Raw genomic sequence first — 26,324 nt, 5'->3', positions numbered from 1 at the left:
AGAAAGCAATATAAATGAAGAAATCAGTTCATATAATCCAGGAAGAGTGCAAGATGGAGGCTACATGAATAAAGTTAGAAATCAAATAGGAGTTGCGTTGATGGAGAGTATAAATGTTTGAGTTTGTGATGATTTATGTCTTTAAAAAAAAATGATTATTGTTTTTAATTTTCCAAACTACTTTGATATTATTTATGTTATTATTTGAGCTTCCTTAAATTATTTCTCCTATTCAAATATTTAACAAGTCGTTTATATGATGATACAAATTTGTATTCATGTTACACAAAATAAAAGTCATTGAGTAAATATAGTATTGGTAAAAATATATCTTTTATATTTTAAATATTTTTTCACTTCAACAAATATTTTAGACATTTTTTTATTTATTATGTTAATTCATAATGAATTCAAATTTTTTTTTATTTATAGACAATGCATAAATATATGCAAGGTCCCGGGTTCGAACCCCAGACACCACCAAAAAATAATAAATTCAAAGTTTTGTACAATATTTTGCCAAACAGCTTTTAACTCAAAAATAACTTTAGAACTACAAAAAAAATAAAGAAACCAAACAGTTTTAACCTTTTTCTTAAAGAGCTTTATTTTAACTTTGTTTTAAAGTAGCTTTTAGACCGAAAAAAAGTATGGCCAAACGGTACCTAAATATAGCGAGAAAGGTTAACATTTATAAGTAAAAGATTAGGTTAAATATAGTGAGACGGATTAACGATTATTCCTTTCCAAAAAAACAGCTTATAATTAGAAACATAATTTTAGTTTACTTTAGATAAACATTAAATACGATTAGGAACAATACGATTTTTGTCTTGCAAACAAAATAGGATCAATTTGTTAATAGGAATGATTTTTTTTTTTTTTTATGTTTATCTGTTTAGTAGCAAACGATTAGGAACAATCTGTATCTGTAGGAAGAATTTGTTAATAGGAGTGAATTGTTTTTTTTTATTTTTATGTTTATCTGTTTAGTAGGAAATGATTTTTTTTAAAAAAATAGAAGATTTCTGCAATTTGATATTTTAAACAGAGGTAATAGAGTAAAAGCAAACACTGAATTTAGGTTAAAATTAAAGCAACAATTAACATTCGGGTTAACTTTAATAAATAAATAAAATAAATACGGGCATGACTTGAGCAACATTAGTAGGCGAAGAAAAGTACTATATTCTGATGATCAAATGCATGCTGCTTTTATTTGTTGCACACCAAATTAGTATAGTATATGTCAACCCACGCAGTCCATCTTGAAGCTTTATTAATTCATTCAGTCATACATACATTATGTCAAAAAGAGAATTCAGTCATTTAAGAGTTAGTACAACATATAAACAAGTTGTTTGTCCATATATAGTTTTACTAATTATTCATTAGTACTTATGTTTATTAAAATAGTATTAGAAAAACAAAATAATTTCAAAGAAGAACAACCAACTTGATGATAGCTCGCAATGCACGACCGGTTCAGTTGGTAGCTCACCCAAATTACAAACATAAACATAAATATGACCTCCCACGCGGTTCAAAACAACCGTATTGAACTAGAATGAATATTTCATCAGAAAATAGGACATTTATGTCATTACAGTGAGTTACATTAGGACTAGTCAAACCTTAAAGCTGAAGTCAAAAACATAATTTTTTTTTTTTGTTTTGTTTTCCGCCGTTAGACGTTGAAAGTATAACGATTTTACACTTTTATGAAAATGTATGTGATATGATGATGTATTTTTTTTTCCTAATAAAAATCAACATACTTTTTTTATTCAAAAGAATTGAAAATAAATACCAATAATAATTTTAATTATAACAAGGAATTGAGGAAGTACGTTCTCTACATTTGAAGCATGCCTCCATAAATAGTTGAATTAAATCAGTCAAACTCATTGACTTTGTTCCAGTTATGGCTTATAAATATAAACCGCCACATCCAAATGTTACTCACCAAATAATCCCAAGTATCCTTCTCCAATTCATTCCCAAATTCATATACTTTTTTTTTTTCAATCTCATTCACAAATTCTTAATAAACTTCCTTAAAGAAAAAACTTAATATACTTGCGCTTCAAATTTTGTTAATTCAACCTAAGTAGCCATGAAGAGACAGAGAGATTTCGAAGGGTTAGAAAACATAGATTTAGCAAATTGTCTAATGATGCTCTCTTATCCCCAACATCAACCACAAAACAATAAACCAAATCAAAAAAGTTTTGCACCAGTGGAATATGAGTGCAAAACGTGCAACAAAAAATTCCCATCCTTTCAAGCACTAGGTGGCCACAGAGCTAGCCACAAAAGATCAAAGCTAGAAGGGGATGAATTACTAACAAATTCTACATCTTTGAGCTTAGGAAATAAGCCCAAAATGCATGAATGTTCCATTTGTGGGCAAAATTTTTCATTGGGGCAAGCATTGGGTGGACACATGAGAAGGCATAAAGCTATTATGAACGAAGAGGTTTCTTCAATGGAACAAGTTGTTATGAAATTACCAGTTTTAAAGAGATTGAATAGTGCAAGGGTTATGTGCTTGGACTTGAACTTGACACCATTGGAGAATGATTTGAAGTTGTTGTTTGGAAAGATGGCTCCTAATCTTGATGTTTTAGTTTGATTCTTTGTTTTTGTGTACATTTTTTCTTTGTAAACACCAATTTTTTGAATTTAATTTGTCTGTATTCTTTCAATCACGTATTGAACTATTATTATTATTTTTTCCAATTTTAACATGCAAATTAATTTTTATCAACGGAAATGCTGGAAATTACTTAACTTATTTGAAAGATACACAATCACTTTTTTTTAGACAAATAATGATATAATCGGATCTCTAGTTAAAAAAAAAATCTAATCAGATCAATATTTTTTGTTACAATTATACCAGCTAACTTATTCGAATGCTCATGATTTTTTTATTAACAATTTCAAAAAAAAAAATAGAAGTAACATTTTCAATATTAATCATGATACTTGTGTAAAAAGAGAAAAATTTATATACATGGAGTTAAAATTATGTTTTTTTTTTTTCTTTCTAAAGGTAAAACTAGCTTTCAATATTGAAAGGAAAATTTTTCTTTCAATATTAATCATGATACTTGGGTAATTTATCAAACAACAAAAAAAATTAGCTACATAAACAAATTTGCTAGTGGAGTAAAAATTTGATGGTTGGATAAATTACTCATAATTCTTCAAAGGTAAAATTTATAAGACCTAAGCATCACTAAAGAAAAATCAAGTGAGATGAAAGATGTAGAATGGAGTACAATTCAAAAGGAGGCGGTAAGCATAATTCGATTGGCACTTGAATTTAGTTAGAGTGGTGATACATGTACACCCCCATGTGGCAATACACCTCTTACACCCACACAAAATCCTGACATGTGGCAAGGAAAAGTGAGAGGAGATGAAAGAGAAAATATGGTTGTGAGATGAAATTACCAAAATGTCCCTAATGCATGGGGTGTACAATAGGATGTATGATTAAAGGGTGTTCATGTAACATTTTCCTTTAGTTATGGGTTAAGTTGTGTTAACCGGTGCTCCCGAAGCACATGTTAAGGTATCTAAAAAAGGAAAAAATAAATTAAAAATGACATTTTTTGACTTTTGAAGTATTGATTACACAATTTTCAATGCAAAAGCTACTATATTTGCTACCTTAACGAGTGCCCCCGAGGCATTGGTTAACATTTCCCTTAAGTTATTTAAAAAATTAATTTTGATTGAAGATTTTTAATTGGGGGCATTTTGGTACTTATCACTATAACAAACATTTCTTTCATCTCTATTTATTTTATCTCTCTAATAAGGGGCATTTTGATACTTATAAAAATAATAAACACTTTTTTCAATCAATTTTATTAGGATGTACCATACAATGTTATATTCACTCAAAGAAATCAATTTTTTACCGATCAAAATCGAAAACCAGAGTATATTCCACTGTTTACGAAATTTCAAGAAATCTTGTAAACTGTGAGTTGTAATTCAATTTAGTCAATTATAATAAGTTATGTAATGATCCTAAATAGAGAAAGCCATGTCATCAAATGAAAACTAACAAATTGTCATAGTTGTAAAGACACGTGGGCAAGTATTGGATGAAAGGTGTACATCAAGAAGTGAACAAGGCTTATATATATAAGGGAAAGAAAGCATTGAAAGAGGGCATTGAATATGTTAATGAAATTCTGACCCTCCTTCTCTTTCTCTCATAATTCTTATTCTCTTTTCCCCTTTATCCTTCTTTATCTTTCAATTTCACTTCTATCATGTACTTAAGGATTATTTCCTTTGTGTTGCCGAGTTCTCTGTAATAGAATTATTGAACTCCATTACATGTTACTTGTAGTGAAAATAGGAAGTGTTAGAGTTCAGAATATTGAGCTCAGAATCTTATGTAGTGACAGTTAGTTATTAGTTAGTTTTAACTGTTTGTTAGTTGTTCGACCAGGGAAAAAACGGTTTGTTATTTAGTTGGTTAAAAGAAGTGTCTTGTAAAGTGTATAAATAGTTGTAGTGTGTGTACAAAAATAAAAGAATAGATATAGTGAAAAATGAAAGAGTTTATCATATGAGGGAAAGTGAACTCATCATTGTAAAGTGAAAATCATACATAAGTGAAGTGATCAATTTTATTTCATAATTTTTCTCTCTCCTTTATAAACTTCATTTTCTTCTTCTTCCATAAATAACAAAAGAATTAGCAATGGTAGCATTAGTCGTTCCAACATTTGGTATCATGAGCTTTAATTACCCCAACATAAGCGAGTTTAAACTAATCGTTTTTTAGGTTTTTGAATGGATTTTATGAATTACAGTTTAAGTAATCGATTTTTTGTTAGCAAGAATTCATTTATGAAATAAAAACTTAGAAATTGCTTAAGGCGAGATACGAATCTTAGGTTATAAGTTAACAACAAGGCTTATTGATTAGTTAAGATAAAATGAGGTTAATCTTTTTTTTTTTTTTTTTTGTGGTGGTCGGAGTTTGAACTCAGACCTTACATATATTATATATATTATCATAATCAACTGAATTTAATACTACCATAATCAAAATTTTCTACGTACCTACACCGTCAGCAACCCTATTCTCAAGCATAATTTTGTTTCTCAATTAATAACCAAATACTAATATACCACCGCAAGTCCGCAACCAAATTAAATGCCAATCTTTTTTTCTTTGTTTTCCTAAACCACCCACCCCAATCATGCTGGAAAAAGAAAATCCGCAATTACAGTGTGAGAAGTACTCCCTCCGTTTTTAAATATAAACAAAATTGAATTTTTTAAGTTCATTTAATTAATGATGTATGTGATTGAACAACACGAGCGATAGATTTTTCTTCAAATTAAACAACACGAGCGATAATTGATGTGATGGGCATAGGAGTGAAGATAATTAAGGAAAATTGGTGGTTTTGATTATGAACATAAGGGTTAGAGTGAGGAGGACTGAGGAGGGCATTGGCCATGGGTTTAACTTCTTCCCCTAACAAAATAACAATTACTCCCTTCGATCTTTATTATAAGAAATTTTTGTCTTCTTAAATTCATTGAGTAATTCATGTATCTTGTTGTAAATATAGACTAGATACATCAGTTACACAATGAATCTAAAAAGTCAATTGTTTCTTATAATAAGAACCGGAGGGAGTAATATTTATCTTTAAAAAAATACAGAATTAAAGTTTATGGTTCTTTAAATTATTATAAAAATGGGTCATGTTAACCGGTGCTCCCGGGGCACTGGTTAAGGAATTTAAAAAAGGAAAATTTGAATTAAAAGTAACATTAATTTTTACTTTTGAAAATTGATTACACAATTTCCAATACAAAAGTTACTCTATTTATTTCCTTAATCGGTGCCCCGGAGTAGTAGTTAACATTTTCCATTTTTTTTTAATTTTTTTTTTATTGATTCTATGGCTCATTGTTGTAAGAATTTTCCCCGCATAATATCCCTTAAAAATCATCCATTAAACCCCTACAACCATTAAAACATATGTACAGTACAATCTCTAAAAACTTGTTAACGCCAATCCACATAATCAATAATCAATATCGTTAACTTTGTCTACTTTAAAAATAACTTAGAATGAAAAGTGTCAAAGTTGAATTCAATCGTTACATCGTAATTTTAAAAAGAAAAAAGAAAAGGAGTGGATACACCAGAGTTCATGATAAACTAATCAAATAATGTCATTTGAGCTAATCAAACAATTTGAATCAAGTGGTTGATAAGTTTAACCAAAAAATTAAAAGTGTGAAAGAATCTAAATTTAATTCCTGTGTGAAATAACTTTTTGCTAGATAATACTTATTTTACCGTTGAACTCCAGTTTACCAAACCATCTAAAAATGGATTAACAAAAAAGAAAAGTCACATTATACTAAGTTTGTGTTTGGTTGAACTTTTGATAGAATTTCATTCTAAAATAATTGATTTTGAGAGAATTGATTTATGTTTAGATACAATAACGTATAATTGATTAAACGGAATGAATGTTGTTTGGATAGTTTTGATCAAAATTATTTTTGAATGTATGATTACTTAAATGGACATAGTTAAATATAATGTATATGTAGACTAATATTAAATGCAGATATAATATTTAATTTAAATAAATAAATTTTTCTATATATTAATTTTAAAATAATAAATACGATTGTTAAACTAAAAATTTTTAGACAAAATATTTGTTCTATGTATTTTATATATTTTGATAAAAATATATTTAAGTTAAATACTTACTAATAGAGCTGGTTGTTAAAAATGATAAAAAAAAAAAAAAAATTAATAGTGTAAAAGAAAAAATACATTAAATTTGGACGGAAAAATTTAAAATTTGGTAACTCATGACAAGAAATATTTTCTGAGGCTAATCTAGTGGAGAATTGATTCCAATAAACTCAAAAGTTAAGAATTATAACTTCAACCAAAATTGCTTTTGAAGATGAGAATTAATTTTGAGAAGTTGAACAAATATATTAAAATTGGTAGTTTTCACTTTTGAACGTATGAGAATTAATTTTGAAGGATGTTGAAACGGAAAGAAACAAACTAAGTCTCAAAATCATAGCAATCTAATTCGCAGGTTAGGTCGAGGTTAACTAAGATAAGCACAACCACAAAAAAGCGTGACAGAAGGTGAGTGAGACAAGTCAATGGTACCAAAATCTGGGAGTGGGCAGATGACAGCAAGAGTTTAACTAAAAAAAGCTTCATTGTTATTACTACAAAAGCTGTAGACTCATTACAATCATCGAAAGATTATTCCAGAAAAATTTATCAATAATGAATATCCTAATCTAATACAGTTATTGACCGATTAATCATGACATTCATACCTAATAACTTAGTGGATAGGAACGCGTTTAAAAAACAACCTTGAGGAAAATTGGTCTAATTATTTGTAAAACGTGATTCGATGGACCTAATAAAGATGTGTTCTATATTCTAATTTGTTCCAATTCAAGATTAAAATCTATTAATTTTATTTGTTTGGATGTATATAATATAATAAGTATAAGAATAATTAGTAAGTAAACATCACATAATTGAGCTAGGTAGGTACTATATATATAGTATGTAATTCGTTAAAGCAAAATCAGGAATCGCTCTAATCACCACAAAAATTGTGTACCAGGTTGGTACTAACCTCTAAGTAAAACTTGTGTCCCGCATTTTTGCAAGCCAGATTAGGAAGGTAGTAGTCCCAATCCATGTTTCGGTAAAATGGATTGTATTGTAGTATTAGTTAGTAAGGGTACGGCAGATATGTTAGTGAGAAATTAAGGTCCCACCAATTGAGGTAAATGATGATCAATAATGGGTACAAGGAAAATTGATTAAATCTCTTTTCTCTTTTGAGTACTCAATAATACAGTAATGATTTAAGTCATTCGACTTTGTCTTCTTTTTTCTTTTATATACTCCCTCCGTCCCTTAATAAGTGACACAGTTGACCCAATTACGCATATCAATGTGTAATTTTGAGTTTAAATACTCCCTCCGTCCTTGAATAAGTGACCTATTTGTAAAAAATATTTGTCCCACAATACTTGACCTTCTCAAATTTCTAAGCAAAATTTGACAGATTTACCCCTTATAAATACTTTTTGTGGTCCCCATGTTAAAGTTTGTAGTGGAACAAAGAAAGTAATCATTACTTAAAAGTGAAAAAGTTTCAAAATAATGACAAGGGCAACTCAGTAAAAGTATCACTCTCTTTCTTTTATCTTTACACTTTTCTTAATCTGTGTGAAATGGTCAAATAGATCACTTATTAAGGGACGGAGGGAGTATCTTGAATAATATATTGGAAAAAATTATGAAAATTTGATATTTTGAAAATACTCATCGAGACGAATCTAACGACATCTTATATGATATTATTTATCTTTATATATTAGTAGAAAAATATGGTCAAAATAAATTAGGTCAAAATTGCACATTTTCAAACAGGTTATTTATTACGGGACGGAGGGAGTATATATTAAGAACATTAACGCTAATCGACAATTGTGGGAACTTGTTACATTGTGTTTCAACCAAAAGATTTCACAATGCAGGATGAGTTACGGCGCTTCAAACTCTCCTGCTAACAATTTTTTCAAACTAACCACTCACATATTTTTTAAGAGAGAAATGATATTTGTACAATTATTTTTGACAACTTTTGTGACAACCTTCCATCTCATACTCACATTATTTTTTACTTTATCTCTCTATTGTTTTGGTTTTCGTACAAATATCTATTTTTTTTTTGTAAATTTTGTTTGTTCCATAAGTTGTCAACCAAATGGTTGTTTAAAAAAAATTTTGTGCAATTTTTGCAATTATATTGTAGAGCAAATAATTTTTTTTTGATTTTTGATTTTATAAAAAAAGTGTAGCATGTTATGCTTTTTAGTGGCGATAATTTACTAAATAAACATGGTTCGCACTTATTTGTCCTTTGTGACATCTCTTCTAGATTATTTTGGGTGATTAGATATGATCACCCTGCGAAATCTGTTTCATGTTTTTGGTAATCAATCTAGGGGGCAAAAAAGTATATATATTGGTCGTAATCTGAAATAAAGTGATATATATAGTGTATTTAAGAGTTTAGGAATGGACAAATGGTATCCTTACATTATAATTTTCAGACAAATCAGTATATTTTATTTTCCAACTGGATCAGATAAAAGTCACTTCATACAGACTTAGCTCAAGCATATGGTAAGTGGTTATTTTCACAGTGATATTGTACAAATTAACCAGTTCTAGGTGTCATAGTTTAAGCTTAAAAGAATCCGAGGGTGATAATTCATTGCCATATAGGGGAGATAGCTTAATTATATTGTCTTCATCATAGAGCCGTTCCTATGAAACTAGAGGCTCGACTCTCATAGTAAAAATAAGCACTTAATAAAAAACATTCACAATATTTTTAAAAGATTAATCTTCTATTTAAATTGAGAATAACACTCGTATAATGATTATTAGCCACCGAAATCAAAATTAACAATTATTTTTACAAAGACGTGTTTTTTAACTTAGAAATTAAAACATGAAACATGTTTATTTTTCTTTTTTGAGTGGGGGTAGGGATATTGAGCAATAATTTTTTTCTTGAGGCCCATCACTTTGGAGACCCAGTTCGGTTAAACTCTTTGCACTCCTCAAAGAACGGCCTTGGTCTTCATCATGTTTTGAGTTAAGATTCTTCAAAAAATAAAATAAAATTGTGAGTTAAGATACATTCTCAATGTTTTATGATTGTCTGATTATTAACTTATATGTCGCTCTGACTGATCTTTTAGAATAATTGATCATCTTAATTTCGCAATCGACAATAATTTGATTATTCAATTAGATGAAAGGTATATAAAACGTGTCACTCGTATACTCAATTTTTTATGTGACCCATATACTCAATTTTGTCTATGTTTTGCATTTTGTTTATTAACCCGTATATTATTGTGTGCAAGTGTAAGTTATATGTCCCACATCGAATAAAAAAGTAAAAGTTGAACATCTTATAAGTAAGAGGACCCATAAACCCATAGTCTTAAGGTTTTGGGTAAAAGTCTGGTGTCTCTCTTGCAAGTGTAGTTATTCTAACCTCTATGTGGACGGTTCCCCTAACTCCATTTCACTGAACCAACATATATGTGAGCTATGCTATATATAGAAGTCTGTCAACAAAGAAACGAATACACATCATGTGGCACTTTTTTAATGTCATTATTATATGTTTGGCGGAAATCATGGGAGTCAGCAGCAGCCAGCTAAACATGAATTTTCACGAGACATTCCCTTCCCTTGCGTAAAAAACATAGCGTATCCAAATTCTTAAGAGATCGAATTATTTATTTGATTAGGATTAACACATCATATTAGATTTCAAATCCAATAAAGGGTTTATTATGATAAGACCCGTTTTTTCATTTTGTCTCGTTACTGGCTCGTGATAATAAGAAATTTATCAAAAGTAATCTATATAGAACCGGCCTGGATATTGCAATATATATGTTAATGTTCCTTTTGATCTTTTTAGTCAAAAGGAAGATTTCTTAATGCGTATGTCTACAAAATTTCCATTAAAATCAGGAATGATTAGTTTACGTGTCCATGGAAATATAACTTGTCTGCTTAAGATAAACATGTATTTTAAATAGCACTAGGTCGCTTGTTGATTCGGGTGCATATTATGTTTAAATATATAAGTGCTCATATAGATTGCTTCAAAAAAATAATTGCTTATATAGACTTAAATGGAAATTTTAATTGATGGCTCCAAACTTAAGGTCATACCCGTTTTAGAATGAGAACTAAATAATATACAAATCATCTAATTATACACTCGGGCAAAGATACACCCAAACCCTAAACATATTGCTATTTTCAATCAACACACCGTTAGTCTTCATGCGTCTTTATATACAATTACTACATCTTCATATCATAAACAATTATTCTTGATGAAAGGAGGAATTAGTACGAGAATGTGAAAGTATAAGGTGAGAAGTGGTAGGTTGTACATGAAGAAGGTATGATCAAACATCAAAAGAGACGTCAGAGACTATACAATTAATCAATGTTCGTATTTTGCCCTAGACTCCTCCTCTCTCTCACAGACACTATAAATAGAAGTTTATATCATGGAAGAAATAACTCTTGGATACAATGCGGCAAAATCATAAAAGAAAAATATAACTTGGTTGATCCTTCATGTATAAAGGAATTGACTAGCTATAATGTTGATAGTGAACTAGTATAAATCTTCTCTTTCCACAAGCTCTTTTACTTAAACTTGTTATTTACGTCGTATGTGAAAAAGCATCTATAACTCATATTTCAAAAGGGAATTTTGTCAAATTGAGTTTTGCAAAAAGATTATATAAACCCAATTAAAACCTCATTTATTGTGTTTTTTACTACATTCAACATCAACTCGTGTTTAATTTTTTTTTTTTTTTTTAAGGAGAAACTCGTGTTTAATTTTGTTTCGTTGATAGATGGTGGTAATCATATATCAAACCGAACTAGTTAAGTTTTTTTAAAATAATTTAGTGACTAAAATCATACAATTTAAGTGTAATTAAGGGAAAAATTACACATTCTGAACAGTAACACGTTAAATATTCCACAAGCTATCAACCGAGGTTTTTTTTAGGGGATCAACTGAATTTTTTACGTTGGCATTAAAGTAAAATAAATAATTTACTTTGACTAAAGTCTCTTTATTATAATAGGAGTTAGATGGAAAAACCAATTAATATAGGTTAGTTGAGATAAAAGATAAATAAAAGTGTTTTGTTTCAAAGGAATATAAATGAAAGTATTATCGAAACAATCTAATTACTATATTTCTTATGAAAGGAATTAATTAGTATTCTTAATATTATGTAAAAGCAAATAATTTAAGAAAAATAAATACACTGAATAGAACACATATTAACAGAGGGAGAGTACATTTGTTTTTAATGTATTGATACACATTTTCAAAGTTGTAAATTGTATATGGCGACTACTAAAATCTGGTCTTGCTTTCGTGTCAAGCTAGATGGCTCTCATGTCTCTTTCAAACAATGGTGTAATAATCATATATAAATTGTATGAAATTGTCACTATTAGGATTTTATTTTCTTTCTTTATTATTATATATGAAATGGAGTATATTTTGCATAAAAAAAATTATTACTTTTCGTTTTGTTTAATGATTATCTTAGTTTTTTGTTGTCACTTAGATGGATTAGGTGATATAGGCTTGATCCTTAGAATCTTATGTAACTATTGAGAGCATGCCACAAAGACAGTAAACTACATCGTGAGCATGACACTTTGTCTTAATAGCTCTAAATCTTAACTTGTTCTAAAAAGGGGCACACACTTAGTCCATTTTAACCTTGAATCTGAATGATATAGATAGCAAAGATGGCTAATTAAATATGGATTTTACATATAAATAAATGGATTTTCTTTATATTTTAATTTTAGCCAAACTTTGACCTTGCAAACAAACTTGGCACGTGTTGAACCCAAATCTTAGGAAATTCACGTAGCTAGGTGTGAGTGAGATCATCACTAATTTTACAATACAAACTCTACTTTTTCTCTTGAAAATATTTTTAGTTACAGTGAATTAGCTTCTCCTCTAGCCATGGTTTTTTTTTTCTTTCTTAAAACTTTTTTTCTTTCATGTTAAATATGTGTATATCCTTTTTTATTCTTGATCCTTCAATTCTGTCGTGCATTTTTTTTGGATACAATGTTAGTGCGTAATTTTTTATTTTTTTTATGAACATTAGTGCGTGCGTAATTTCTAACACTGCGGATTGAGAGAATTTCAAATTTAAATTACACTTGAACCAAAAAATTAAATTACCCAAATCAATACTAACATGAGCAGAAAGTCAGACGATATATCTATATATCAACTCATTTGACTTCTAAATTATTCTTTTTAAAATCAATTTAATTAGTATACATTATCGATGCGAGAGAAAAAAACTATGTAAATTGTAATTGTGTTATGTCGATCACTCTTTATTCTTAGTCTCGCTTTCTTTTTCAGTTGTCAATATCTTATCATCTATCTGCACAAATGTTGCAAAAGTAATTACAGGGAAAAAACCGTATTGAAGTGAGGCATCAAGGTCAATAGCGTAAATGAGCCGAATATAATAATTCATATACTTTTGAGAGAAATAATATTTCTACATCGATTTTAGGACAACTTTCTCTCTCATACTCACATTATGTTTTTATATTTTCTCTTTATTGTTTTGATTTTTATGTCAATATCTTATTTTCTTTACAAACATATGATTGTTTCGATAAGATGTCATACAAATGGTTGTTCCGATAACACAACTCTACTATAGACATTAACAACATCAACATAACCAACATAACACATAAATCATATTCTATTAATCAACAATGCATGATAATACAATATCCATCATAATCATCATTCTTCATGATCCTTCAAAAGAAATCATCATACTTCTGGATTGAACATGTCCAACTCTGATTGATACTTATATGTAGCTAAGCCACCTTCTACCCCATAAACCAAAGTGTCTCCTCTACAATATCCATGATGATTCAATATCTTTCATGGAAAACCCCTAGTAGGCTAGTACCCTACTTTGGTGTAAGACATTCTTACGGATAATACAGTACCCTTCTGGTCTTCTTAACTGTCGATCTCTATACTATCACGATTCACGCCACAATCTCTATACTATCACGATTCACGCCACAATTCCCTCCATTATCCTGCTTATAATTAAATACTCCCTCCGTCCCTTAATGTAGACACTCATTGCCTTAATCTTATATTAATCATAAGTTTTTTGAAACATATATAAATGAAACATATTTACCACTTAAAATTTAAAAAAAATCCATAAAAAAATGTATGATTATCAAGTCAAAAAGATTTTTTAATTAATAAATTCCATGAGAAAATGTATGATTATTAAGTCAAAAAGATTTGTTAATTAAAAAAGTTCCATAAAAAAAGTAGGATTATCACGTCAAAAAGATTTGTTAAAAAAAACTCAATTGAATTCATATATCACAATTATCATTTTAAAGATAAAAAGTACTTTGAAATAAATTAAAACATTTAACATAAATATATTGATTCTTTTTAAAGATGAATATATTAATTAAAATTGTTTATAAAATATTAAACATGCATATATTTTATGTGATTTTACATTTATCAATCACTTCAAATATTACTTTTACTAAACACTTTAATTTTAATCTATTAACATTTTTTTTGTAAGAAGTTAAATTAACTCACTCAAATTAATACTGGACATAATCGAACCTAGGACCTTAAAGAAGAGCACACCATCAGATTCTAAATCAATATCACTAGGCTAATTCAGATGAGTTTTTTAACGATCAATTATAAGATAGCCTATAGCTTAATTTTTCTCACATTTCCCATCCTTCCTTCTATTAAAAGTTATAACCTCTCCCTCCCCTTCCTCCCTTACTTACTTACATTCACGAAACCAAAAGACTTATTCAGTGCCAACTAGGCTTGCACGAAAGGTGTACGGCCAAGATTTGATGTTACAATTTTTTGACCCAAAAGTGCCAGAACAGCACTTATAAAGTGGTTTTTCCCCCTCTAAAAATCGATATTATAATTAGAGATCTTATTTGAAAGTTACATTAATGTTTTAATATTTATTTGTTTTACGTACGTAGTCCTATATAAAAGAAAATTAAGTTATGTGCACCATCCCCTATTCTCAAATCATATAACCTTTTTCCTTTCCCAAGGAACTCAAAACCTCTCCACTTTTCAATCTCAAACACTATACCCTTATCCTTTCATCTCTGTTCCCTTCTTCCATTACAAAAATTCATTGAAGCTTGGTTAAGAAATAGCTTTGTCTTTTCACCATCATTCTCTCATTAAACTCAAACCTTACGTTACGCCCACGTTCTTGGTCAATTTTTGTAAGTAATTTTTTCCTCCACTTATATATTTGGTGCTATAGCTTCATATTTTACTCATCCATTTTCATTCAAAAAAAACTATAATAGTAGTAGTAGTTTTCTCTTGCTTCTCAAAAAACCGTCACGCATGACTCTCTTATAGCAATGCCATTGACCCACGTTTTAATAACTTCCTATCTGCGGTTTATTCACTTATATAGCTACTCTCATTGTTTTTTTTGCTTTGGTAAATTGGTAAGTATATTTCTTTGTAGCATATGAGCAAAGTCATAAAAAAAGTTGCACCTTTTTCAATATTTGTTTTAAAGATACTCAACCCTTTTGTGATTCTCTCTAATCATTCATCCTATATATATATACAAGTATATATATGGGTTTTTTTTTATCTGTAAAGCACAAAACTTTGAACAAAACGGTGAACTTTCTCTATATATATTATCTATTCTATCTTAAATATTAGTAATATGAATTTATTTATTTTACTCAAAAGCTGTCCCCGTTCTCCCTGCAACTAGTTCTTTTATATTTCCGTAGAAAATCGCTTATGATATTAAACATTAACAAAATCTTAACTTGCTTCCATTAATAAAAAATTTACTCTAATTGAATTATTTAATTTAATGATTTCCATAATAGATTTTGATATATTTGCTATTAAAATAGTTGGCATCTTGCACATCCATATAGATTTTTCTGATCATTCAATTGCTATATTATTTGTTTGTATCAGTTTTTAAGCGATCTTGAAAGTGGAGGAGCAATGAAAATAGAATCGAAAAAATCTAAGGTATGCGCATTCTCTTGCTGTCTTAATCTATTGCTATGCCAATAATAATGCACTTTTTTCATATAATATCACTGATAGCATAAACTTTTTTTTTCTTTTTTTTTTCTTTTTAATTTTATGCTGCAGTCATGGCCGAAATTAGCCGTGAAGAATTGGCTTAGTACAAAGAACAGTTCTGAAAAGTTTACCTCAGATTATTCTGTTACAGGTGAAACTCAATTATTTTAATTAAGATTGTGATTGGTTTTCTTTGAGTTTGGTTTCATTTTACGTTTTTCGTGTTGAAATTGAGACATTATTTTGTTTAATCTTTGTGGGACTCACTCAGGGTCTGCGACAGAAACAAGAAAGAGTTGCTCAGACCAAGATAGTTACATCCTCGTACCAGATAATTTTTCTGGTAATTTGCCCAACACTTTGTTTTATGATTTGAAATATTCTCTATTTTTTAATAAATAGTGAATCCTTAATTTCGGCTATGCTTGGATCTAGTGTTTTGGTTTTGGAGTGGTTATTTTTTTTTGGAAGAATTGGCATGCAAATTTTAGAGTGCTAAGCTTGTATATTTGTTATCAGAAGAATCGTACTTAAGTAACATAATTTCTTTAATTTAGAACGAAAAAACTTTATATGTGTGAATTAGATAAAACTAGGATATCGATAAATCGATACAACTAATTAGACTTAGGTGCATTTTTTAGGTGTTTTTAGGATGTTTTTAGCTTAAAATTTTCCAAAACCTATGTTTTTTTGTTTAATACCAGCACTTACTATATTTTTGAAGTTAATGTATTTTTTTGGTTCGGGTTGATGTCTGACTAATTAATAATATTTGGTCCTTGTTTTCAAAGAAGGGTGGTTGAAGCATTCTACAAATGGCGTGAAACGTTCGGTGCATGGAGAGATAAAACCTTCTACCATCACTAATCCTCTCAACCTTAGGTAAATGCTCCCATCATACCTATTTTTTGAAGTAACATGTGGCTAACCTAAAATTTTAAGTTAATAATATGTGCCTAGCTTATTTTAGCAAAACATTTCTGAAGTATTATTATTATTGACTTCTAAAAAAATTGAATTAACTCTTGTGTAGGATGTTTGTGGGGACGTGGAATGTTGGGGGAAAGTCACCAAATGAAAATTTGGACTTGAAAAATTGGCTGATATCTACTTCGCCAGCTGACATATATGTTATTGGGTATTTTTTTATTTTAACTATTTCTTTTTACTTAATCTTATCATCTATGTTCCCTATTTGGCTATCTACTACTTTGTCTGTAGTATTTTATTTATTTTTCATTTCCACTCAATCCACCTATTACCTTTTATATATGCATCAATTAAATCTCTTTAAATATTCTTAGGAGTTCAAGTTTACTCAAAACATCTGTCTTGATGATTATGGATTATCTACGACGGCTATACTCTTACAGCCACCATTTGAATATAAATAGGTGTATTTAGATCTTGCACCTTCATTTAATGATTATTTAATTATCGTTTTTTTTTTTTTTTGTGCAAGTATTTTATGCAATTTTAGAGTATTTAAATTTCTTCATCCGTTTTAAAATAAGTGCCGCATATAGTGCACCGCATAATATTATACTAACATATGTGTTTGATCATATAGATATGATTTTTATTCCGAGTTTAATAGTGCAAGTTTATGACCTAAATAAGAGCATTAAGATGTTGAAAGGTTGTTTGGCATATGCCAAAAAAATTATGATTTTTGTGTACACATAAACATGTTTTAATCGGTATAATATTATTATGTAATAAGAATAAGATCATAAAATATGATTTGATGTTTATGTAAAGTTTATCAATAGTAAAACTAAACTGTTACCAACTTCTTATTTTTGTATGATTCAACTTATCCAAATTAGAGTACTTTTTGATTTTGGAGATTAAAAAAAAAAAAGGTAAATCTAATTTTTGTTGTATTGGCTTGTTTTTGATCTCTTAGGTTCCAAGAAATTGTACCACTAAATGCTGGGAACGTGCTTGGGTCGGAGAACAGTGGCCCCGCAGCAAAGTGGCTAGCCCTTATTCATCAAGCTCTAAACACCTCAAACAATGAAATCCCAAATCAAAAGAAACGCTTTAGCCTAGTAGCAAGCAAGCAAATGGTCGGTATCTTCTTGTGCGTGTGGGTACGCGCCGATTATCGCAACCACGTTGGCAATTTAAAAGTGTCTCGCGTTGGTACCGGCATCATGGGCTACCTTGGAAATAAGGTTCGTTAAAAGTCAAATGATCTGACGATTATGATTGATTGATAGTATAAAAGAAATTACACGTTGATGTCATATATGTGGTTCAATATGCGCGTGTTATGTACAATTATATATGAGGGGGGCTATAAAATGGTTCTAATTAATTAGCTATTGCTTCAGATTTTGCTATGGAAATGTGACATTTCAAGATGAAGTAGGACTATGTACTGGCTACAGTGGTATGATTATGATTCATTGCTTACATTTTTGTAAATTTGTGGTTTATGCTAACAGGGTTCGATATCTATTAGCATGAGATTGTACCAAACCACATTCTGCTTCGTTTGCACTCACTTGGCCTCTGGAGAGAAATGTGGTGACGAGTTGCGTCGAAACTTGGACATCGCGGAAATCATCAAGAGAACTAAATTTTCTCACTCACTTGGTATACTAGAACATGAGTAAGTCCTATGAATAATGATTCCAAATTTCTAATTATTTAATATCTACACACTCTTAATTAATTTGGTATATGTGCAGTAACATTATTTGGTTGGGGGATTTGAATTATAGACTTGCCGCTGGTTACGATGAAATTCATGAGCTACTAAAAAACAATAACTTGAAGGCGTTACTAGAGAAAGATCAACTAAGGATGGAGCAGAATGCTGGACGAATATTTGAAGGTTGGAATGAAGGGAGCATATACTTTGCTCCTACTTACAAATACTTGATGAATTCTGACCAATATGTTGCTCAAACTTGCAAATCAAAGGAAAAACGACGCACTCCTGCTTGGTATGATTTTTATGATTCAACTCACATTACGAAAGCTATTAAAATTTGATATCTTTTAATTAATATTTTTTGGTTGCTGAAGGTGTGATAGAATTCTATGGAAAGGAGAAGGACTAAATCAGAAAATGTATGTTAGAGGAGAGTCAAAATTCTCTGACCATAGACCAGTGTATTCTCTATTCACAGCACAAGTGGACATGACAAACAAGAATCTCACACGTTCTGCTTCTACCACCATCTCAAGATCTTGTCCCTTAAAACCATTCACAAATTCTGCTGCATTGCCATCTACTTGTTGTGCTGCTGCTAAAGTACAAGCTGAAGAACAAATCATGTTACTGGCAACAAGGACACAAAGTTGCATTGACTCCGTTTCAAGATTCTTGTAGTAGAGACAGGGATTTTTTAAGTATATGTGGAATAAAAATAATAATATATATAGTAATTCGTTATCCATCTTTTTTTTTTTTTGGTCATAATGGATTGATTGATGATCAATGTGGGAAAGGGAGGGACAGAATATGTGGTTCCCTCACCATGTTTAACACTACAGTTCTCGTAATTTGATAGCTGTCTGTCAATATGCCTCAGGGCACAGCAGATTTTGAGGTTTTGTGAAAAATGCTGATTTTTAATGTTTTTAAATAGTAGTAACTGCAAGAATTATTATTAATTACTATAGAGTATAATAGACATGTTTATTATTATTATCCAACTTGTATAGATATATGTTTATTACTACTATATCCAACTTGTATTGTTATTTACTTGTATTAGCAATATATGGAAGTTTAATACTATAAACTTGAATTTGTTGAGAAAATAGTTGTCAAAAATGAATGTGCTGAGAAAAAGTGTTTGGTCCGGATCTTCACGTTAGACTAAATCAATCATACAAATAGAATTTGAAACCATATATTTATCCAAACATTAAGGAATTTACTTGTAGATGTTTGTGAATCAACCGTAAAAATCAAAGCTACAAAGTTGGAATGAGGCCAAATCGCAGTGTCAGTCATGGTGTTGGTGAATCGAACGATGAAGGCTAGGCTGGTAATTACAAAAAACAAGAGAGGGACTATCCAAAACAGGATAAGAGTATTTGAGCACAATTACAATATTATCATAGTTTGAGCCGGAGGAAATAGGGGGGCTAATGATCTTGACTTCCGTGCTACAAAAAACATTACATCTCTAATAAAAATCTTAAGACTTGATATAAATTATCACATCTTTTAATGAGCTCAGTTAGTATAGAGAAACCATTCAGGATCAATGCACAGATGAGATTTTTTTCTTTTTTATGCCCTAGTTTATGCCAAAAAAATACAAAAATGCCCCATTTTTTCGAAAAATTGCACAAATGTCCTACTTTTTCAGAGTCCCAGGTACCACTCCACTTGGAGTTGCAGGATACCCTAAAAAGTGACAATTTTTGTCCTTATTGTACCCCTCTACTTAGAGTTGCGGGGTACTTTACTATTTTTTTTCCTACCCCGCAAGTGTGACTTGCGTTTTATACATTGTTTTTTTTTTTCAATTTTTTAAATACCCCTCTACTTGGAGTAGAGTGGTATAATAAAGACAAAAAAAAAAAAATCAACATTTAATAATACCTTAATAATAAAAAACTAATTAAAATATTATATAACAAATAAAATACCATGAAATCTACAATTATTTGCGGGAATGACCAGGCATGCTACAAACAAAATAAAGACTATATTTCTACTGATGTCTAATATTAATGCAATCTTTGCGGGAATGACCAGACATCCTACAAACGCCGCATCTTCTCTCAGTTTCCACATCGTCCATCTCGGTCCTAATGCGGCAAGGGTAAATTCTAGTGAGCCATTCTCAGAAAACAGCATGAAATATCTCAGGAATGAGGTGATTAAATCCAACAATCATCATGTCGCTCAGTTTGACCGGGATCGGTATACCTTTTCCGTCCGTGAAACCATCGACCATAAAGAAGGATTGCCAAAGGGAGAATACAAGGTGGACCTGCAAAATAAATGGTGTGACTGTGGACGATTCAGAGTGTTACACCTACCATGCTCACATGTCATTGCCGCATGTTCTAGCTTTTGTCACGACTACAAGACTTTTGTCGATAACAAATTCACGAATGAGTGTGTATACGCCGTATACAACATCCACTTCGACGTGGTTCACCACCAGACATATTGGCCTAATTATGAAGGACTGAAGGTGGTTCCCAACAAGTCCATGCGTAGGGCAAATAAAGGTCGTCCACCAATTACTCGCATTAGGACCGAGATGGACGATGTGGAAACTGAGAGAAGATGCGGCGTTTGTAGGATGTCTGGTCATTCCCGCAGAGATTGCATTAATATTAGACATCAGTAGAAATCTAATCTTTATTTCGTTTGTAGGATGTCTGGTCATTCCTGCAAATAATTGTAGATTTTATGGTATTTTATTTGTTATATAATATTTTAATTAGTTTTTTATTATTAAGTTATTATTACATGTTGATTTTTTTTTTTGTCTTTATTATACCACTCTACTCCAAGTAGAGGGGTATTTAAAAAAAAAATTTAAAAAAAAAACCAAAGTATAAAACGCAAGTCACACTTGTGGGGTAGGAAAAAAATTAAAAAAAAATAGTAAAGTACCTCGCAACTCCAAGTAGAGGGGTACAATAAGGACAAAAATTTTGTCACTTTTTAGGGTACCCCGCAACTCCAAGTGAAGTGGTACCTGAGACACTAAAAAAATAGGATATTTATGCAATTTTTCGAAAAAGTAGGACATTTTTGTATTTTTTGGCATAAACTAGGGCAGAAAAAAAAAATTCACAGATGATATAGAATGGTGAATGAATAATATTACTGTTAAATGCAACAATTGTGCAAGACAAGACATCTTGAAAATGATGTGGCAGCAGTTGAGATGAAATGCCATATCACTAGGACAATTGGCTATTGGTGTATCAGTACACCATTTTTTTTATATTTGTGCTTCTATGCTGAGTCACTAATTTAGTTAGTATTCTGTTGCATTTAAATATTATTTAGTTGGATTTGCGTAACAAACAATGTGTATAGAATGAGGAGGCCAAAATAATATTCAACAAGTTATTCTTTCATTTTTAGTTGTAGATCTCTATTTGAATTAATCTACTAATCTATATATGAGGGGTACTTAATCATGTTCCCTATTAGGTAGGAAATTCTATCCGAACTTGTTTTCTAGTACTATTATTATTTGAGGTCATTTACTATTTTTGTTAGGTTGAATTGAAAACTAAATTTTATATTGGATACAACAAGTGAATTCGATGGTGTCATAAAGTTAACTCATAATAATATAGTAATATGGGAGTTGGTTGGAATATATGTATCTCCAACCTTTGAAATCATTAGTACGTATTTTAAATGGTGTTTTTGTTGTCTACTATTATATTCATAATCAAAAGATTAAACAACCAAAAACAAAGACCTATATATAATTGTTGTTGATGTTAAATGGAGCCATTTGGACTATTGATTGAATCAAAGTGGGAAGTATTAATTTCCTCACACTTGTTCATCTCGAGCTATTGCACCAAAGTTGCTGCTAGTGATGACCTCATGGCTATGAAATTTCTCTTTGTCGTTGTTCTCTATAGTTTGCTTAGCTGGTAATATTTCATCTTTAATAATTGGACTTGGTCTGTCATAATCTTTGCTTTTACCCCATACCACTAAATATAGTCCTAAAATAATCACAACGGCACCGATCACCCTGAAAAATTAATCGGAAGGAATTTAATTTATATACACAGTCGGTCAATAAAAACTTTTTACTGTCAATCAATCACTAATAATGAATTACCTTCCAAGGTAAATTTTCTCGGCCAAAATGAAGGGGCTCATGATAGCGACGATGACCATGCAAAGGGGATTGAAAGTTGTTACAAATACTGGACCTCTGTATCTCATCACCACTCCTTGGATGTAATAGGCCATTCCTGAACAAACTATACCCTGCATGTGAATATTTAAAGATAAAAGTTATTATATGTAGCAGTTACTGTATGATTTATTAATGGCAATGTTGTTCAAGCAGTCTATTAATACGTTTTCTATTATAAACCTGAAACCTTATAAATGTTTCCATGAGGTTTTGTCCAAGTGTTGGAAGCATTTCCGACACTGAGAGTCATATATATGAGTCATTTTGGACAGTTATGGTCAAGTGTCTTGTTAAAAGATTGTTTCATTGATTCTGGACTTGTTTGTGGTAAGGCATATTGGAATAGATTGGACACTCAGCTCACACTTGTGAAGTTTGACACAAGACAGAACAGCTCAATAAACATTTTCAGTTTGTTTATTAGTAACTTTTGACAAAGATAGATAGCTTTAGATATTGGTTGTGTGGATTAATCCAACAAATGAAATCTAGTAGTAGTATCTCTCATTTGTTGAATTAATTCAATGATTAACATTGGGATATTCCAATGACCACCAGCCCATAGCATAGGTTCGTTAGGCCTAAAATTTGGTAGCTCTGCTTAAAACACATTGGGATATGCCAAATTTCCATTTTTAATGAGTAAAGTATTCAAATTTTTCAAAGAAAAAATGCATTAAATCAGTTGTTTTCAGACATGTACTTAAGTACTTAAACTCAACCTAAATTATGGCCCATTGGACATAAAATTGGGTCGATCAAAATTGACATCTCTTTATTATATTAAAAAAAATTAAAAAAATCATAATTGACACCCCCTCCCTCGTCACAATACACAAAAACAGAATATGTGGTTGTGTCTTACTATATTTTAAAAATGGAGGTGGTGTGTCCTTTTTTATTAGTGCCAAATGAATGTGCTTGTATTTTTATTATCATTGATCAAAAGGTGGTGATTATGTTTACAAAAACTTACACTATAAACTGCAGCCAAGAGTTTTGTATCCCAACTCAAAGACCAAACAGAAGGTTCACCCCTTTCCATAATCAAAGCTACTATGCCACCTTCAACTGTTCCCAATAGACATATCCATGCTGTAAGTGATAGCTCAGCTGGATAGGTTTCAAGTGTAACAGCCTACATAAATTAATTAACAGATTAAACTGTATTAAGGAATAAGAATACACAAAATTTAAAGAATGAAAGAAAGAAAGAAAGAAAATGTCATTATATTAGTTTATATAGTTAAAAACTCACTTGGAGAATTGTGAAACAAGCACAACTAAAACAGCCAATTGTGATCATAATTGATCCCTTTACTGCATGTTGTAGATTTACCCCACCATTATGTTGGATTTGAGCACTGCTTTCATGTATTCCAAATAAATTAAGTATTGGGCCTTTTATTAATGTCATAACCATGGCACCTGCAACAGTGGCTATTGTCCCAACAATCTTTGCTTGACTATGTACACTTCTCATTTTTATCTTCTCCATTCTGGACACAATAAGCAATTAGTTAAATAACTAAATGTACTAAAAAATAGCAAATATTTCTCACTGCTAAAAATCAAGGATTAGATATGTTAAAATTATAGACATTATATTCTTTTGTCTCTAACTCATTTTTAGACAACAAGGACTGCTATGTGTATATTTAATTTTATTAACAGTTTTCAAAGTGTAGCAGCCGCCGTAGCTCAAGTGGTTGAGCTAGAACGCCCGAAAGAGTTTTGAGAAAGAGATTCAGGGTTCAAATCGTGACTACTAACCTAACATACTAACATAACAACTAATATTTGCATATAAAAATCTGATCAATTAAGTGGAAGTGGAAATGTTACTTGAGAATCCAAGCCACGACAAAGGTAATAGCAGGAAGGACATTGAACATGGCAACTGCAAAAGTAGCTGTTGTATACTTCATTCCCAAAAAATATAAATTTTGATCAATAACAGGCCTGCAATAAGAAATTAAATACTATCAAAATCAAGGTAAGTTTTTCCATGGAATTGAAGAATATGTTTAACCATGCAGAGAATTACTCTAGCACACTGAGAGCCACTAGCTTCAAAAAGATTGACAATGTCATCTTTGGTCTTACTTTCCTGTTAAAAAAAAATGTAGCATATCAATTACTTCAATTCAAATTCATGTATATACAAACAAGTGGAAGAAAGTAAACAATACTTTTCTAAGATCACTGCAAAAGGAACGATGACAACGAAGGCAACGGCGTGGCGATAAACGACTAGTACATAACAGCTCATTCCTTTGTTCAGTGCAGACTTGGACAGAATATCCATACCAGCATATCCAAATTGCAAGAGCACTACTGCTATGAATGGTTTCCAATTTTGGAAACTTTTTTGGTTACAAAATGCCATATTATTTTTCAGCCCAAAATTACTTAGCCACTTTCTTGTGCCACAAGAATGAAATAGCACGATGAAGCCTTGTGTTTATATATTATGTTAATGCACAGGGAAAAAAACAGCATTATACTATATCTATACATAGAGTAGCTAGCTCTAGTACTTCACGTAACCAAGTGGGATGTCACATAAATCAATAGATACCGTCCTCAAAAAAAATTAAAATGTCAGTGTCACACTTTCAATTATTAGTATCTTTTGCTTATAGTTGAATGTTACTCATCATGGAATAGCTTTTATCATTATGTTCACTTGTTTTCTTATTTTTATTATTTGACAAATTTATGCGTATACATGTGAAGATTTTATATTGGAAAAGTTGTCTCTAGTAATTCTTTCTCATCAAAGATGATAAAAAGCAATGCTCCAATATATGATTTCAAATGTAGTGCAATTTCATGATTGAGCTATTCATCATGATTCATGTGACAATATCAACTTGTATAAAATCAACATAATAGAATAGCAAATATCCTTTTGAGTTGAGGGTATTATTTCTTTAAATTTTCTGAGGATAAAAAGGGTTTTGAATTATTTAGGTGAATTATTGAATTCAATCTACTGAGTCAATAGTCGAAGGTGACATATGAAAGATGATTAGAACAAGCACAAGCATAATAATCATATCTCCCTAGTTATTAGTTTTGCTTTCTACATTATTAATACGTTAAAAGGTTTGGTCCAAGGTCAATAATCAAATATTAAAGTGTGTTAAGCACTTAGGTTAGGTCCACTTCGTAGCTAGTGACTCTGAACCTTTTTAAGCGCTTTGTTTCGTTGTGCTTTTCATTTGTGCAGCCACTAAGACAGCAATTGGGTATTCCACCTCCATACTTGGTATCTTTTCTGTGCTCATTCTAAGCACGTTTTAGATTTAAGTGCGTATACGTCCCCCCCTTATTATTGTGTAGAAATAATACTTTGTTTCTGTTATTAGTCTACGGAGTTGTAATTGGGGACACCTTATAGTTTATACGAAAAAACATGATACTCAAAAGGCTAACCTATACATACATTAAAAGGATAAGGTCATTTTTACAAGAAGAAGCTAAGACAGTACACCATGGCCACCGAATTCAAGCAATGGAGTCTTACTCAATGCGGGTCCGGTTCAACATTAATTTGTTCCCTGCATGCATGGCAGAA

At 30.5% G+C, this 26,324-nt stretch overlaps 3 protein-coding genes across 6 annotated transcripts; 2 read left to right on the top strand and 1 right to left on the bottom strand.

Moving 5' to 3' along the window:
- Positions 1–1,980: 1,980 nt before the first annotated feature.
- Positions 1,981–2,686, top strand: LOC112416779 (zinc finger protein ZAT11). Its single transcript, XM_024771427.2, has one exon. The coding sequence runs from the start codon at positions 2,117–2,119 to the stop codon at positions 2,633–2,635; it is 519 nt and encodes a 172-aa protein (XP_024627195.1). The 5' UTR covers positions 1,981–2,116; the 3' UTR covers positions 2,636–2,686.
- Positions 2,687–14,811: 12,125 nt separating this feature from the next.
- On the top strand, positions 14,812–19,487 carry LOC11435243 (type I inositol polyphosphate 5-phosphatase 8). Of its 4 annotated transcripts, none has more exons than XM_013594513.3 (10): positions 14,812–15,010; positions 15,741–15,797; positions 15,924–16,005; positions 16,126–16,197; positions 16,649–16,739; positions 16,891–16,995; positions 17,767–18,037; positions 18,311–18,477; positions 18,557–18,814; positions 18,897–19,487. In XM_013594513.3, exons 2-10 carry the CDS (start codon positions 15,771–15,773, stop codon positions 19,201–19,203), a joined length of 1,380 nt encoding a protein of 459 aa, XP_013449967.1. In that variant the 5' UTR covers positions 14,812–15,010; positions 15,741–15,770; the 3' UTR covers positions 19,204–19,487. The 4 variants fall into 4 exon arrangements, with proteins under 4 accessions (XP_013449967.1, XP_024625853.1, XP_024625854.1 ...); XM_024770085.2 differs by lacking the exon at positions 14,812–15,010 and adding an exon at positions 15,097–15,244 and having other exon boundaries at positions 16,652–16,739; XM_024770086.2 differs by lacking the exon at positions 14,812–15,010 and adding an exon at positions 15,097–15,244 and having other exon boundaries at positions 18,590–18,814.
- A 2,633-nt stretch (positions 19,488–22,120) lies between these two features.
- Positions 22,121–25,226, bottom strand: LOC11432922 (WAT1-related protein At2g37460). The gene is made up of 7 exons (XM_003625472.4): positions 24,934–25,226; positions 24,789–24,851; positions 24,587–24,703; positions 24,000–24,240; positions 23,718–23,879; positions 22,661–22,812; positions 22,121–22,570 (listed from the first exon to the last, which is right to left on the bottom strand). Exons 1-7 carry the CDS (start codon positions 25,128–25,130, stop codon positions 22,363–22,365), a joined length of 1,140 nt encoding a protein of 379 aa, XP_003625520.1. The 5' UTR covers positions 25,131–25,226; the 3' UTR covers positions 22,121–22,362.
- Positions 25,227–26,324: the final 1,098 nt, after the last annotated feature.

The sequence above is a fragment of the Medicago truncatula genome, chromosome 7 (genome assembly GCF_003473485.1).
Source record: "Medicago truncatula cultivar Jemalong A17 chromosome 7, MtrunA17r5.0-ANR, whole genome shotgun sequence".
Lineage (NCBI taxonomy): Eukaryota > Viridiplantae > Streptophyta > Magnoliopsida > Fabales > Fabaceae > Medicago > Medicago truncatula.
The sequence above is the reverse complement of the archived record's forward strand: the minus strand, read 5'-3'. Positions and strand labels throughout refer to the sequence as shown.

Bases quoted from the DNA above. Each gene is read 5' to 3' on its own strand.
- LOC112416779 (XM_024771427.2), top strand. From the start codon at position 2,117: ATGAAGAGACAGAGAGATTTCGAAGGGTTAGAAAACATAGATTTAGCA.
- LOC11432922 (XM_003625472.4), bottom strand. From the start codon at position 25,130: ATGGCATTTTGTAACCAAAAAAGTTTCCAAAATTGGAAACCATTCATA. The intron at 24,241-24,586 runs GTAACATTTCCA...TATTGTGTCCAG, and splicing joins GTCGTGGCTTGGATTCTCAA to AATGGAGAAGATAAAAATGA. The intron at 23,880-23,999 runs GTGAGTTTTTAA...TAATTTATGTAG, and splicing joins CTTGTTTCACAATTCTCCAA to GCTGTTACACTTGAAACCTA.
- LOC11435243 (XM_003625473.3), top strand. From the start codon at position 15,155: ATGCCATTGACCCACGTTTTAATAACTTCCTATCTGCGGTTTATTCAC. The intron at 15,245-15,740 runs GTAAGTATATTT...TGTTTGTATCAG, and splicing joins TTTTTTGCTTTGGTAAATTG to TTTTTAAGCGATCTTGAAAG. The intron at 18,038-18,310 runs GTTCGTTAAAAG...TTATGCTAACAG, and splicing joins TGGGCTACCTTGGAAATAAG to GGTTCGATATCTATTAGCAT.